We start from the raw sequence: 17,401 nt of genomic DNA, 5'->3' as shown, positions 1-17,401 counted from the left end.
CAAAAATTAACATTGAATTAGAGGCACCACATGAAAAGAATGAACATTTAGAACAGGAAATATTAATGATGGAAGATTAAATAGAGAACATGCAGTTTCTAATGCAGGGAATTAATAAAGAGAAAGAACAAGGTTAAGAAGAACTGAATGATCTGGAAAATAGATCTGGACAAAATAATATACATATAGTGGGAGTCCCAGTGTCGGGGAATACAGAGACTTTGAAGAAAATGTTCTCCCTTAGATACTAGGGCTACCCAGTAATGAAAGTGGAAAGTGACCATAGACTTGGTCCACCAAGAGCACAGTTTGCCATAACAGAGTTGAATCGAAGTTGATTTAAGCACACTCTAGGCTAAGCAGTGTGCAGTGGATTGAAGAGTCCACTTAAAAAGAGGTTGACTAAAAATTAGATCCCTCCTTTTTTTGCAAGACATGGCACAAAAAATTAAGAGAATAGCTTTGTTGTTGAAAAAAATTACAACCTATACCTTGCAATTTATTCTTACACAAATATTCCTTTTTCCATAGACTGTAAGATAACCCATTCTGTCTTTGAACTTCCCATACACTAGATAATAACATTACAAACCACCCAACAAAAAACTATTACAAAACTGACACAATACGCTGCAATAGCTGCATGTTGTCCATTTTTTGCCAGCCACTTACTTCTGCATTAACTTCGATTCCAGTCCAAGTATCTAGGCATACACTCACGCTTTTTTTTACAGACCATATGACTGCTCAATTTTTTAAGGCGTATTCCCAAGTCTAAGTCTACCATTGGAATCAATGGATGCATGAAATAAATGGAATGTATTTGGATGCCGTCTGAGTCTCATCCATTTTTTTCATGGATGTTGTTCAGAAAATGATGGAAAGGGCCATTTTTATGGCGTAGCCTCACTTCCTACTTTTGGCTTTGGTGCATTGACATGGATGGCCTTATTTGTCTTGTACTTGACCTCCCATTGATGTGGGATACCAGTAACGATCCCTGCAATGGCTATACTTTTGAATACTTTGTAGTCTTTGTAGAATCAATTGAGAGCTGACAAAAATATGATCATGAATTGTTGTTTACCAACTTCCTTTACCATATAGGACCATTTTTATATACTGTGCATCTAGTGCTCTAGTAGCTAGTCTGATAGTTTACGATAAACTTGTATGAGTGAGTATTGACCTAAGGAACTCAAAGTTCACAATTAACAACTTGAAAGTTGCGGAAAATATGAAGTAATGATGATACTGACTTTATGTACATGATTTACAACAACCTTATAATGTCAAGTAATATGTAATCCTGTGTTTTAATTCATACTTGAAAGAAATGAAAGCAACAAGACATATTGCTGCCTTTTTGTTTCCATAAATACACGTTGCTGCTTTTATAATATGTGACATTTTAGAAGTTTAATTGCCTGCAGTGCAATTACATTTAAGTGCAGTTTCCTTCTTAATCTAAAGTGTGCAGTGTATTAACGAACTAGGTTGGCATTTTCCAGCACTAACACTGTGACTGACAGAAAATGAAAAAAGGAGAGACTGCAAAATGCAACACAACACATTAAAAAATGTGAAGCTAAGGATTAGAGTAAATGAAGAGTGCTGATCCACGTAAGACCTTGTACTGTAGAACTGCTATTCTACATTCAATTTATTTGAATTCCCAACAGCCCAAAAAGTTTATCATCAAATTATTTTGTGATTCGGAGTAAGAGTCATGACTAGATTACCCACACACGATAATTATATCAGTGTATGCAGTGAAGGCTAGCAATCACTATTTAACCCCTTATCACCGACACTAGTTTTCAGCTCAATAACCAGACTCGATTTTTCAAATCTGACATGTCTCACGATAATTGGTTATAACTTCGGAACGCTTTAACATATCCGGGTGATTTTGAGAATGTTTTCTCGTGACACATTGTACTTCATGTTAGTTATAAAATTTAAGTGATAAGTTTTGCGTTTCGTTCTGAAAAAAAGTGAAAATTTGGCAAAAGTTTGTAAAAATTCTTCATTTTCCAAGTTTGAAATGTTCTGGTTTCCAGACAAGATGTAAAACTACCCAAAAAGTTTGATAATTAACATTTACAGAATATCTGCTTTATGTTGGGATGATATTTTATGCTTCCAGTCATTTTTCTAGGATGTTATGAGGCGCAGAATTTTAGGTGCGATTTTTCTTATTTTCATGAAAATTGCCAAAACTCACATTTTGAGGGACAACTCAGCTTTCAGGTGACTTTGAGAGGCCTAAATAATAGTAAAACCCCATAAATTACCCCACTATAGAAAGTTCACCCCTCAACATATGTAAAACAACTTCTATTAAGTCTATTAACCCTTTAAGTGTTTCACATGGGTTAAAAAATATGGACCTGTGATTTAGAAACTATTAGAGATGAGCGAGTATACTCGTCCGAGCTTGATGCTCGTTCGAGTATTAAGGTACTCGAAACGGCTCGTTGCTCGGACGAGTATTTCCCCTGCTCGAGATCGAGCATTTAATTAAAAAAACACAGTGAAGAACAATGAAGAATAGAATAAAAACAGTGAACACAGGATCATTTAAGTGAAAAAGACAGTGAAGAACACAGTGAAGAATAGATTACAGATGTTCGGCACATCTGCTTACTTGTCGGAAGATACGCGCGGAACGGCAGCAGGGAGACATCAAGCAGCAGGGAGACATCAAGCAGCACAGGGAGACATCAAGCAGCAGGGAGACATCAAGCAGCACGGGGAGACATCAAGCAGCAGGGAGACATCAAGCAGCACGGGGAGACATCGGGCAGCACGGGGAGACATCGGGCAGCACGGGGAGACATCGGGCAGCACGGGGCAGACATCGGGCAGCACGGGGGAGACATCGGCCAGCACGGGGGAGACATCGGCCAGCACGGGGAGACCTCGGGCAGCACGGGGGAGACATCGGGCAGCGGGGAGACATCAGGCAGCAGGGAGACATCGGGCAGCACGGGGGAGACATCAGGCAGCACGGGGAGACATCGGGCAGCACGGGGCAGACATCGGGCAGCACGGGGGAGACATCGGCCAGCACGGGGGAGACATCGGCCAGCACGGGGAGACCTCGGGCAGCACGGGGGAGACATCGGGCAGCGGGGAGACATCAGGCAGCAGGGAGATATCGGGCAGCACGGGGGAGACATCGGGCAGCACGGGGAGACATCGGGCAGCACGGGTGAGACATCGTGCAGCGCGGGGGAGACATCGGGCAGCGCGGGGGAGACATCGGGCAGCGCGGGGGAGACATCGGGCAGCGCGGGGGAGACATCGGGCAGCGGGGAGACATCAGGCAGCAGGGAGATATCGGACAGCACGGGGGAGACATCGGGCAGCACGGGGAGACATCGGGCAGCACGGGTGAGACATCGTGCAGCGCGGGGGAGACATCGTGCAGCGCGGGGGAGACATCGGGCAGCGCGGGGGAGACATCGGGCAGCGCGGGGGAGACATCGGGCAGCGCGGGGGAGACATCGGGCAGCGCGGGGGAGACATCGGGCAGCGCGGGGAGACATCGGGCAGCACGGGGGAGACATCGGGCAGCGCGGGGAGACATCGGGCAGCGCGGGGAGACATCGGGCAGCACGGGGGAGACATCGGGCAGCACGGGGGAGACATCGGGCAGCGCGGGGAGACATCGGGCAGCGCGGGGAGACATCGGGCAGCACGGGGGAGACAGCGTATCACCCCGACAAGTAAGCAGATGTGCAGAACATCTGTAATCTATTCTTCACTGTGTTTTTCACTGCGTTTTTCACTTAAATGATCCTGTGTTCACTGTTTTTATTCTATTCTTCACTGTTCTTCACATCTGCTAACTTGTCGGGAGATAATATACGCGCGGAACAGTGAAGAATAGATTGCAGATGTTTGCATACATCTGATAACTTATCAGAAGACATTCTTTTTCAATTAAATAACACATTTTATTCCTGAACCATGGTCCCTTTGAAAAATGCTCAGGTCTCCCATTGACTTCAATGGGGCTCGTTATTCGAGACGAGCACTCGAGCATCAGGAAAAGTTCGTCTCGAATAACGAGCACCCGAGCATTTTAGTGCTCGCTCATCTCTAGAAACTATAGAATTTTTTTGGAAAATACATTCATTTAGGCCAAAACTGACATTTTCAGAATAAATTAAATGATGAAACGCACTGCAACGCTTGATGCCCGATTCCTCCCGAGTTTACTGATACCCCATATGTGGTGGTGACTGCTGTACGAGCGCACGGCCGAGTATAGAATGAATGGAGGCGCCATTCACAGCAGATTTGTATTGTCACATTGTACGACCTATAAAAATTTTTTTTTTGGTAATGCGAACATATGAGGGCGCATTATGTACAGGATGAGATACAATGTATAGATAATTTATTTTGGGAGTCTAAAGCTTATTCATGAGATTTTATTAACTATTTCAAGGGGGACACAAACAAAATCATCAATTTTTATTTTGGATTGTTAGCATTTTTTTCCCCCGCTCACCGTAACGTAAAAATAATATTTTATCTTTATTCTCTGGTTCACTACGATTGCGGCAATACCTCATTTATATAGCTTTTCTTATTTTTGCTCAATTTTCCTGAGCAAAACCAATATTGGAGAAAATCGCATTGTTTTTACTATTGACAACTTTTCAGGGCCATAACTTCTGTATTTTTCTGTTGTCAGACCTGGTTGAGGGCTTATTTTTTTGCAAAAACAGTTGTTCTTTTCAGTCGTATCATATTAGGGAACGTAATTTTTTTTTATCACTTTTTAGAACATTTTTTGTGATGGTGTTTGATGGAAAATTGTATATTATGGGAAGTTTTTCGATTTTTTTTTACGTAGTTCACCGAGCGGGTTCAATATTGATTTAGATTTATTGTACAGATTAATACGGACGTGGTGATACTAAATATGTACGTGTTTTTGTGTTTTATTTACTTTATTTGCATTTTATGTGTTACTGGGGAGATTATGGGACTTTTATTTTATTTATTTATTTAATCATATTATAAAAAGATTTCATTTTTTTTAAAACTTTTTTTACACTTTCTACTTCTTGGCTTGAATAAGCGATCATCCGATCGCTTATTCAAGCCTTTACACTGCAATACACTTGTATTCCAGTGTATACTGTAAGTAACTGAGCATGCTGAGCATGCTCAGTTACACACAGCCGGGTCCTGCCAGGAGGCGGAACCCGGCACAGAGAGGAGCCGACAGGCAGGAGGGATCGGATCCCCCGTTAAGCACACCGGGGGGGGTCCGATCCACGGGGGACACACTTGCACGCCGCGGTCATGCTTGACCGCGGCGTGTAAGGGGTTAAACACCCGGGATCAAAGTTTTTCCGATCCCGGGTGTTAGTGCCGGGTCTGGGCTGTGATATCACAGCCCGACACCGGCACTATAATAACCCGGTGTCCCGAAAACTTCTTCTGACGCGGCGCCGTAGAAAGGCGTACGCGTCAGAAGAAGTACCCTTAATGACCGCCGTAAAAGCCGATAGGGCGGTCATTAAGGGGTTAAGGGTGGAGCAATCAGGACTCTAAATGTCTTATGTCCTGCTTTTATTTTAGCTCTAAATTACATAGACATACGTATCATGGAGCTCAGTTTTATGATATTGCTTTTTAATGCTGCATTCACATGACATACGTCCCCCATAGATTGGCAATGGCCGCACATGTGTGGCACTGTACTGCTCTGTGAACGGGAAAAAGATAGGACATGTCCTATCTTTCCCCGTTTTACGGGCCGTAAGTAATGCATTGCAATGGAGAGGGGAGGAGGAACATCAGCAACCACCTGAGATGTTGTGTAATAAGAACAGAAATTTGATTGTTTTATATGAGTGCCATGTTGCTTACCCTCCACTTCCTAAATTTACAGAGCCATTGAAATTCTGTTGCACCCAATATTCATAGTATCAGACTGTGACAATTCTTATGAGGGTTTTCATACGAAAAGCGGTGTAGATTTACAAGAGATTACTTCTATCCATTATCTGTGCAACTTTCCATGAATTACAAATGTGTCCATCTCATGTTGAATGAGTGCATACTTTGCTCTTGTCAGAAAATTAAAAATTGAATCTGTAAAGAAATATTTTAAGATATACTTTATATTTGGGATTCATTTTCTGTGTCTGAATACATAAACCCATGCTCATAAAAGGAAGAATCAGCTTGAAAAAAATAGATTCTATGTTTTTGTATGATTGTATGAACACACTCATATGGAATAAATGCCAACAGCCACTTTTGTAGGGCAGCTGACACATCTGTATAGAGTGATGTGTGTTCCTGTATGTTTCATATACTTGTCTGCATGAGATCTAAAATTAAATGGGTGAAAGGCATTATATATTTTTCAAGGAAATTGATGTAGTTAAATCAAAGATAAGTTTACACTTCATGATGTTAAAGACTTTGTTTTAATGTGCTATAATTGAATGAAACATAACTAAAAACAATCCAAGCATATTAATATTAGGAATATGCACTGGATTGTCTGTATCTATATCCTTGTTATGTATGTGTGACTAAACATTTCTAGTAATTTTTGCATAAACAATCAATTTTAATCATTCATAAGCCAAAGTAATAATTTTATTTTAATTAAATACCTCATAATTTAAATTGAGTAATATTTAAAAAAAAATCATTACTATTATAAGCCTTATAATGCTTGTGCTTGTTATATGATTTTAAAAGATTACATTTTCTCTTGTAGCAATTGTCTTCTATTTTCTAACAATGAACTATTTTTGTTATCAAGCCAACCAACAAAAGAGTTGCACATGTATCGAAAAATGGCAAAGCATGCAACATTCGTAATCTGGGCTGTATTTTCCGAGCTGGACATGGGGCAGTGGAGATCGCATGATTTCTGGTCAATTATGCTCATGATGGCCTTGATGTGGTTTATAAGGCTTTATCTACATTATTGCACTCAGTGGCTTTTCCTCCAGGCTATTTCCATTCCTGTTCTCACGTAAGCATCATTTGTTAGGTTTAAAGTGCACCTGTCTCCAATAATTACCATTTTATAGCTTGAAAATATTGTATATACTTTGTTTAGTTTTTATAGTGCGGCATATTTTAGAAAATTGTTGCATGGTATTGTTATTAGTTATGATCCTGGAATTTTATGTCCATTGGCTGCATGTAAATGAGAAATAGACTCCTTAAAGCAAATCTAAAACTTAATAAAAACAACTACATTTCTACCCAAATTATCCTTACAGTTACAAATTCTATCAATCCTATCAATTAGATTAGAAGCATAAAAACAGCAGATCTCTAGAAGACCAGAAGATTCAGGTGTTTGGCCATTAACCTGTTAAGTACACTGTTTGTTAATAGATTTAGTGCTCCCCTGTATCATTTAGAGGGGGCAGGTATATATACACATTATGCACAAGAACTAGTGGCTTTTGAAGAGAAAGGCACTGCATATGGTCTGGCTCTCTACTGAACAACTCAAGAGTACCACTTGCCAAAATAAAAGTATAATCTTATCTCTGTTATGCTACTGTTATAAAGTACAACACAAACATGTTTAATAGAAACTTGTTTTCTGTCTAGTGTTATGAATGAAATCTACTACTTCCTTTGTGGTAGTCTAACTATTAATGGTTAGATGCCACAAGAATTAATAGAAATATATTTTTATTTGGAGTTGTGCTCCTATACATGATTTAGACAAAGAACTTTATTTTTATGCAAATGCACCACAAGGACTCCTAGGGCATCACCAGAGCCCTTTCGGGCTGCAGGGGTACTGGCAATACCACGCTCCGTGTTGCCCTTCTCCTCTGCCTTCCTGCTCCTTCTCTCGCTCCCCCAATCAACTAAACCTACTACTTCTATTTGTAGGAAATACCAAACAGAAAGATTGATAATGTGAAATGTCCTTACAATGAGGATTCAGTAGATTGAGCATTTATGCCCATACACAAACATCTTAACCATACAGTGACAGGATCCCAATAATGTCCTTCAGGGGCAATCAGAAATCGGTGGAAAAGTGACTTTACAATTGTATTCGAATGAACTGTGAAGCCTTACATGGGTGACAAAGAGCCCCCTGAACATAGAAGTCCATCAATGTTATCCTGTCACGATCCTTGATGAAAATTTGGCTGTTTGGTGAGGCTACCTGTATTCATTCAAAGCTTAGGAGTAGTGATGAGCGAGTATACTCGTCCGAGCTTGATGCTCGGTCGAGTATTAGCATACTCGGACCGGCTCGTTGCTCGGACGAGTATTTGCCCTGCTCGATAACGAGCATTTAATTTAAAAAAAAAAAAGTAAAGAACAGTAAAAAAATACAATTAAAACATTTAATTTAATCATTTAATTGAAGAACACAGTGAAAGAACACTGTGCAGAATAGATTGCAGATGTTCGCGAACATCTGCGATCTGTTCCGGAGACACGCGTGCAGAACGGTGTTCTCCGCAATAGTATTCGAAGAACAATATGTGTAGAGAACAACTTGCAGATGTTGTCAAACATCTGCAAGTTGTTCTTCACACATATTGTTCTTCAAATACTATTGCGGAGAACACCGTTCTGCACGCGTGTCTCCGGAGCAGATCGCAGATGTTCCGGAGACACGCTTGCACGGTGCAATAGTATTTGAAGAACAATATGTGTGAAGAACAACTTGCAGATGTTTGACAACATATGCAAGTTGTCCTCTACACATATTGTTCTTCGAATACTATTGCGGAGAACACCGTTCTGCACGCGTGTCTCCGGAACAGATCGCAGATGTTTGCGAACATCTGCAATCTGTTCTGCAGTGTTCTTTCACTCTGTTCTTTTAGTGAAAACATCTGCACTGAACAGGGCTCGTTCAGTTTTTAATTTTACTAAAAAATGCTCGGGTCTCCCATTGATTTCAATGGGGCTCGTTACTCGAAACGAGCACTCGAGCATCAGGAAATGTTCGGCTCGAGTAACGAGTACCCGAGCATTTTAATGCTCGCTCATCTCTACTTAGGAGCCTTTTATGTATTTAGATAAAAGGATGCTCAAGATATGTGACATTGGGGCACATGTAGCATAGTTTGGTCTCTCTGAGGTGCATTTTAGAGACTTTTGGCGGCTAGTTTTTGCACCTTATGCATGATCCTGCCTTTTTACTTGTGGTATATGTTTAGTTTCTCCTATCCTGGCAGGCTCAAATGTTGGCTTCTTTTTGAGACATTTTATTGCAAATGTCTCAAATCCACATGGACACAAGCCACGTGAGGGGGTTATATACAGGAGAGAACACAAGCCACGTGAGGGGGTTATATACAGGAGTGGACACTACTGTTAATTTGGGACTTAACATGATGCATTGGAAACCTATTACAACAGCTGAGGAGAGTGGATTTTCCTAATTACATTACTGTTAACATTTGAATTTACAAAATGCATAGTAAACGCAATGTTTACAGTGGCATTTATATTGCATTTTGTAAACGCAAATGTTAACAGTAATGAAATAAGGCAAATCACCTCTCCTCAGCATTAAAGTGCAAAATGTGAAATAATTCCAATTTACATGTTAAAATCGGGTCCATGAAAAAAAAATTCCTTTGCACCTGGCGCAAAAACGGCAAGATGGCACACGGCACATCTGGAAAACTAAGATACATGAGGCACACTGCACAAGGTGTAGACCAAGGCGTAATTGAAAAAGAACAGAGTTAAAAGTCGCAAAAAGGGCAAAAGTCGCTAAAAATAGACAATTTGGCTAGCTGAAACTATGATACATGTGCCCCATTGACATAATGATTTTCTCTTTCCTTTGCATATATCAGGAATGTAAAATGTGAGAATCTTATTTTGTTCTATCCTATGTTGGTAAGATTTTCTAACCACTGGATGGTAGATTAGAAGAGTTTTACTAAGCTTCTCAATAGTAAGCAAATCTAAAAAGTGAACATACTTTCTACTTTTCTTTTCATATATTTTCAGCAATATTTTAATTAACCTAGGGTGTACAGGTTGTAGCTACATGCTAGCCCTAGAGCATAGCAAAGGTCCAGGTTCAGGATCCAAATATGAATCCTGTTTGATAATTGGATGGGGACAATGAAAAGTAAAACAGAAAAGTAAATATATAGTCTTTGAAATGTAAAAAAGAAAAAAAATAGATGCCTAAACTAAAATTCAAATAACTTCCATTTAATTCACATCAATAATCGATTAATTTATGTGCATGATCAGATTTTGCACTTATAAACCATAAAAGCAAGACAGGATGTATGCAAACAATATGAAAACTTTATTAAACCAAAAAATGCATAAAAACAATTAAAAAGCATTACAGGTGCTAGTGTCCAGCAACCATCCTTCAGGTAAGTGCAGATATAAGTATAATATATTTCACAGGATATATAACCTGGTATAGGTCCAAACTACCAACAATATGATGCAACCGTGTTCAAGGTACAAAATTCAAGGCACAATGTAATATAGGTAGTTTGACCATAAAGACAACAGTAAGTATAATTACCTAAGGTGCATAGTGCAATCAGGGAGGGAGCCGTCTGTACAGGCTTCCTCAGGGGTGATTTTGCACTTAACTTTTAAAGAACAAGAATTTAAAACTTTTTTTTTCTTTGAATTTCCAGGTTTACATTTTATCCTCATACTGTTGAACTCACCTATCAGCATTCTTTAATGCATACAAGAGAGGAGTTGTTTATGGTCATTGTGGGACCTATGTCCTTAAATGTATCAATGCTGCTAATGATTCTTCTAAGATGGAGCTGTCAAATATTGTTTCGCTCATTCCCCACTATCTTGTCAAAGTTTATCATTGCTCTGGGTCTCTGGACTGTGCTAGACCCTTTGGCTGTGTTTATAGTGGATTCATTCCTTGGGGTAAGTCACTAAAATAACTCCTATAATGGCCATTAAAGGAAACAAGTGCAGTTTTCTATTTTTGCTGTGTGTTACTAACATTAATCAGTCACTCATCTGTTGCAAGGTTTTGAAGACTTTGTGAGATATAAGAAGGTAACCTCAATTAAGCAATAATTTTGACTTTAAAAATGGAAAATATTTTAGGAAAATAGAAAATTTGTTTTTTAAATTTAAGGTTCTTAGCTACAATTTTAATAATTAATTTCACTTGCTATACCATTAAAAATAGTATACAGGCAATGCCCTACCTAAGGACAGACTTTCAGACAAGCCCTAGTTACAGACGGCCCCTCTTCCAACTGTGAGCTTTGGTGAAGCTCTCTGGATGCTTTATTTTAATCCCAGGCTGCAACGATGAGCTCTAAGGTGTCTGTAATAAAGTATTATTGCTAATCTCTGTTCCCATGACAGCAAAACATTTTGAAAATCCAATTGTCACTGGGACAGAATTTTTTTTTCTGGAGCTACAATTATAAAATGTACAGATCCATCCTACATACAAATTCTACAGAAGAACAAACCTAAAGAACACATCTTCTACGTACTGCAGGGACTGCCTATATTTCCAAAGTACAGAAAAAGAATATGTTTCTAAGGCAACATGCACATGAACATTTTGCAGGCTTCAAGCAATGGCCAGTGATAGAACCTAACTAGAGATGAGCGAGCACTAAAATGCTCGGGTACTCGTTATTCGAGACGAACTTTTCCCGATGCTCGAGTGCTCGTCTCGAATAACGAACCCCATTGAAGTCAATGGGAGACTCGAGCATTTTTCAAGGGGACCAAGGCTCTGCACAGGGAAGCTTGGCGAAACACCTGGGAACCTCAGAAAAGGATGGAAACACCACGGAAATGGACAGGAAACAGCAGGGGCAGCATGCATGGATGCCTCTGAGGCTGCTTAATCGCACCATTATGCCAAAATTATGGGCAACAGCATGGCCATGACAGAGTGACAGAATGAAGCTAGATAGCATCGAAAACATGCAGTAATTGACCCTGACACTATAGGGGACGGCATGCAGAGGCAGCGGCAGCAGGCTAGAGAGTGGCATGGCGACATACCCTAAATGGACTAAGGCTTCAAACCAATGGGTGGCAGAGAGGAACCAAAGGAGGTGAGCAAGAAGCGCTCAAATAATATCGGTACATGATAAAAGTTTGCCAGTATATTTTGTGGATTACACAGCAGGGTGGCGACAAAGTTAACATGGAAGCCATGAAAACAACCCAAAATTCTGCCTGACACAGCTCGTTTGATAAGGGGACCATGTATGGAGGCAGTGAACTAGTAGTAGATTAAAGGTGCTGCAGTTAAAACTATGTTAGTTGGATCTTGGCATGGAGTTGGCGCTCCGCTGCCAGGCGAGCTTTCGCCAATCCAAGCCCCTGTCTCTAGGCTACTCCCCAAACAGCACTTCTAAGAACCTTTTGTATAAGATCAAGTGTAGTAGCGTTCTTATAAGTTTAGGATATGGCGGGTGAGGGGAATGTAAACAGATGCGCAAGAAGCGCTGAAATAATATTGGTAAATGATAAAAGTTTATTAGTATATTTTGTGGATAACACAGCTGGGTGGCGACAAAGTTAACAACTTTGATGTGGAATCCATGAAAACAACCCAAATTTCTGCCTGACACACCTCGTTTGATAAAGGGACGATGTATGGAGGCAGCTATATGGACGACTTTTGGAGGTAGCAATGGAGACAACGTGTGGAGGCTGCTATGGAGACAATTTAATTTGGATAGTGCCTGTATGTGGCAGTCCCAAAAATTTTTCAAACCAGAGGAGCAGGTAGGTGGCCCTCCAGAAAAATTGAATAGATTGAGTGCCTGTATGTGGCAGTCCCAAAAAGTTTTCAAACCAGAGGAGCAGGTAGGTGGCCCTCCAGAAAAATTGAATAGATTGAGTGCCTGTATGTGGCAGTCCCAAAAAGTTTTCAAACCAGAGGAGCAGGTAGGTGGCCCTCCAGAAAAATAGAATAGATTGAGTGCCTGTATGTGGCAGTCCCAAAAAGTTTTCAAACCAGAGGAGCAGGTAGGTGGCCCTCCAGAAAAATGGAATCGATTGAGTGCCTGTATGTGGCAGTCCCAAAAAGTTTTCAAACCAGAGGAGCAGGTAGGTGGCCCTCCAGAAAAATAGAATAGATTGAGTGCCTGTATGTGGCACTCCCAAAAATTGTTTAAAACAGAGGAACGGGTCGGTGGCCCTCCAGAAAAATTGAATAGATTGAGTGCCTGTATGTGGCACTCCCAAAAATTGTTTAAAACAGAGGACCGGGTCGGTGGCCCTCCAGAAAAATTTAATGCATAAAGTACTATAGCAAGAGCCAGTGGGCCCTGTCAAAAAATAGCCAGTTTCCTCTGCTTTACTGTACAAAGAGGAGGAGAAGGAGGAAAATGAGGAGGAGGAGGAGTGGATAAATTATTCAGGTTGAGCTTCCTTCACCTGGTGGAGATTGGAAATTATGAGAAATCCAGGCTTTATTCATCTTAATAAGCGTCAGCCTGTCAGCGCTGTCAGTCGACAGGCGTGTACGCTTATCGGTGATGATGCCACCAGCTGCACTGAAAACCCGCTCGGACAAGACGCTAGCGGCAGGGCAGGCAAGAACCTTCAAGGCGTACAGCGCCAGTTCGTGCCACATGTCCAGCTTTGAAACCCAGTAGTTGTAGGGAGCTGTGTAATCATTTAGGACGATGGTATGGTCAGCTACGTACTCCCTCACCATCTTTCTGTAAAGATCAGCCCTACTCTGCCGAGACTGGGGACAGGTGACAGTGTCTTGCTGGGGTGACATAAAGCTGGCAAAAGCCTTGTAAAGCGTACCCTTGCCAGTGCTGGACAAGCTGCCTGCTCGCCTACTCTCCCTCGCTACTTGTCCCGCAGAACTACGCACTCTGCCGCTAGCGCTGTCAGAAGGGAAATACTGTTTCAGCTTGTGCACCAGGGCCTGCTGGTATTCATGCATTCTCACACTCCTTTCCTCTGCAGGGATGAGAGTGGAAAGATTTTGCTTGTACCGTGGGTCCAGGAGAGTGAACACCCAGTAATCGGTGCTGGAATAAATTCTTTGAACGCGAGGGTCACGGGATAGGCAGCCTAGCATGAAATCTGCCATATGCGCCAGAGTACCAACGCGTAAGAATTCACTCCCCTCACTGGCCTGACTGTCCATTTCCTCCTCCTCCAACTCCTCCAACTCCTCTTCTTCTGCCCATACACGCTGAACAGTAAAGGACTCAACAATGGTCCCCTCTTGTGTCTCGCCAACATTCTCCTCCTCTTCCTCCTCATCCTCCTCCACCTCCACCTCCTCCGATATGCGCTGAGAAACAGACCTAAGGGTGCTTTGGCTATCAACAAGGGAATCTTCTTCCCCCGTCTCTTGTGACGAGCGCAAAGCTTCCGACTTCATGCTGATCAGAGAGTTTTTCAACAGGCCAAGCAGCGGGATGGTGAGGCTGATGATGGCGGCATCGCCACTGACCATCTGTGTTGACTCCTCAAAGTTACTCAGCACCTGACAGATATCAGACATCCACGTCCACTCCTCATTGTAGACTTGAGGAAGCTGACTGACCTGACTACCAGTTCTGGTGGAAGTTGACATCTGGCAGTCTACAATGGCTCGGCGCTGCTGGTAAACTCTGGATAACATGGTCAGTGTTGAATTCCACCTCGTGGGCACGTCGCACAACAGTCGGTGAGCGGGCAGTTGGAGGCGGCGCTGCGCTGCCCTGAGAGTGGCAGCATCTGTGCTGGACTTCCTGAAATGCGCACAGATGCGGCGCACCTTCGTGAGAAAATCTGACAGATTGGGGTATGTCTTGAGGAAACGCTGAACTATCAGATTTAACACATGGGCCAGGCATGGCACATGTGTCAGTCTGCCGAGTTGCAGAGCCGCCACCAGGTTACGGCCGTTGTCACACACAACCATGCCTGGCTTCAGGTTCAGCGGTGCCAGCCACAGATCAGTCTGCGCCGTGATGCCCTGTAATAGCTCTTGGGCGGTGTGCCTTTTATCGCCTAGGCTCAGCAGTTTGAGCACCGCCTGCTGTCGCTTAGCAACGGCACTGCTGCTGTGCCTAGAGCTACCGACTGATGGCGCCGTGCCCACGGATGGTAGTTCGGAGGAGGAGGTGGAGGAGGGGTGGGAGGAGGAGGAGGCATAGTAGGCCTGAAACACCTGGACCGAGGTAGGCCCCGCAATCCTCGGCGTCGGCAGTATATGACCAGCCCCAGGGTCAGACTCAGTCCCAGCCTCCACCAAGTTAACCCAATGTGCCGTCAGCGATATATAGTGGCCCTGCCCGGCAGCACTCGTCCACGTGTCCGTGGTCAGGTGGACCTTGTCAGAAACGGCGTTGGTCAGGGCACGGGTGATGTTGTCTGACACGTGCTGGTGCAGGGCTGGGACGGCACATCGGGAAAAGTAGTGGCGGCTGGGGACCGAATACCGAGGGGCGGCCGCCGCCATGAGGTTGCGAAAGGCCTCGGTCTCTACTAGCCTATAGGGCAGCATCTCCAGGCTAAGCAATCTGGAGATGTGCACATTAAGGGCTTGGGCGTGCGGGTGGGTTGCACTATATTTGCGTTTCCGCTCCAGCGTCTGGGGTATGGAGAGCTGAACGCTGGTGGATGCTGTGGAGGATCGTGGAGGCGACGATGGGGTTTTTGTGGCAGGGTCCTGGGCAGGGGGCTGACTATCAGCTGACACAGGGGAAGGAGCAGTGGTGTGCACGGCCGGAGGTGAACGGGCTTGTTGCCACTGAGTGGGGTGTTTAGCATTCATATGCCTGCGCATACTGGTGGTAGTTAAGCTAGTAGTGGTGGAACCCCTGCTGAGCCTGGTTTGGCAAATGTTGCACACCACAGTCCGTCGGTCATCCGGTGTTTCCTTAAAGAACCTCCAGACTTCTGAAGATCTAGCCCTCGCCGCAGGAGCCCTCGCCACGGGAGCTTCACTAGTTGACACATTTGGCGCTGATGCACCAGCTCTGGCCCTGCCTCTCCGTCTGGCCCCACCACTGCCTCTTCCAACCTGTTCTGGTCGAGGACTCTCCTCCGTCTCAGAAGCACTGTGTTCACCCGGCCTCTCAACCCAGCTTGGGTCTGTCACCTCATCATCCTCCGATCCCTCAGTCTGCTCCCCCCTCGGACTTCCTGCCCTGACAACAACTTCCCCACTGTCTGACAACCGTGTCTCCTCATCGTCGGACACCTCTTTACACACTTCCACTACGTCAAGAAGGTCATCATCACCCACAGACTGTGACTGGTGGAAAACCTGGGCATCGGAAAATTGCTCAGCAGCAACCGGACAAGTGGTTTGTGACTGTGGGAAGGGTCCAGAAAACAGTTCCTCAGAGTATGCCGGTTCAAATGCCAAATTTTCCTGGGAGGGGGCAGACTGGGGGGGAGGAGGCTGAGGTGCAGGAGCTGGAGGAGTGGCGATTTCGGTGACATGGGTGGACTGCGTGGAAGACTGACTGGTGGACAAATTGCTCGAACCATTGTCAGCAATCCACGACATCACCTGTTCGCACTGTTCTGGCCTCAACAGTGCTCTACCACGAGTCCCAGTAACTTCAGACATGAACCTAGGGAGTGTAGCTCTGCGGCGTTCCCCTGCTCCCTCATAAGCAGGTGGTGTCTCACCCCGGCCAGGACCACGGCCTCTGACCCCTGCAGTAGTTGGACGCCCACGTCCCCGCCCTCGTCCTCTACCCCTAGCCCTCGGGTTAAACATTTTTAAAATGAGAGTTATAGCTTTAATTTTTTTTAAACTTTTTTTTGTGTTTTTTTTTTTTTTTTGTGTTTTTGAGTTTTTAAAACCAAACAATGCTATCCTATTGCTATGGCTATTTTCTAGCCAAGTATGAAAGCACACTACTATGCCAGATGAGATGACACCGAGTTATTAAACAAAATAAACGTAAAATAAAAAAGGACAAATGGCAGACTGTGCCTAATTGAAATCCAACCCCTACTAAATTTTCCCACTTCGGTCTTTGCAATGGATATGTGCGTCACTAAGCGCAAAACACAGCGGTCGCAAGTCTCACTACAAATTGCTGACAATTGGCTAGTAGATGCACTGCAGCAAGTACAGCCACCAGCAGATCAACCAGAAATCAAATATATAACGCTACTGTAGGCGTAAGCCGTTTGGATTCTCCTATGGCTATTTTCTAGCCAAGTATGAAAGCACACTACTATGCCAGATGAGATGACGCTGAGTTATTAAACAAAATAAACGTAAAATAAAAAAGGACAAATGGCAGACTGTGCCTAATTGAAATCCAACCCCTACTAAATTTTCCCACTTCGGTCTTTGCAATGGATATGTGCGTCACTAAGCGCAAAACACAGCGGTCGCAAGTCTCACTACAAATTGCTGACAATTGGCTAGTAGATGCACTGCAGCAAG

At 43.4% G+C, this 17,401-nt stretch overlaps 1 protein-coding gene across 1 annotated transcript in view; it reads left to right on the top strand.

Annotated features, from left to right (window-relative positions):
* LOC140133023 (uncharacterized) overlaps positions 1-17,401 on the top strand; it is a 137,184-nt gene that overhangs the window by 72,007 nt on the left and 47,776 nt on the right. The window contains exons 7-8 of the mRNA XM_072152567.1: positions 6,809-7,024; positions 10,665-10,917. Of these exons, the coding sequence (XP_072008668.1) occupies positions 6,809-7,024; positions 10,665-10,917 (469 nt within the window). The remainder of the gene's footprint in view (positions 1-6,808; positions 7,025-10,664; positions 10,918-17,401) is intronic.

This window comes from Engystomops pustulosus, chromosome 5 (assembly GCF_040894005.1).
Source record: "Engystomops pustulosus chromosome 5, aEngPut4.maternal, whole genome shotgun sequence".
Classification (NCBI taxonomy): Eukaryota; Metazoa; Chordata; class Amphibia; order Anura; family Leptodactylidae; genus Engystomops; species Engystomops pustulosus.
Note: the sequence above shows the minus strand (reverse complement) of the source record. Positions and strands in the feature narration are given on the sequence as shown.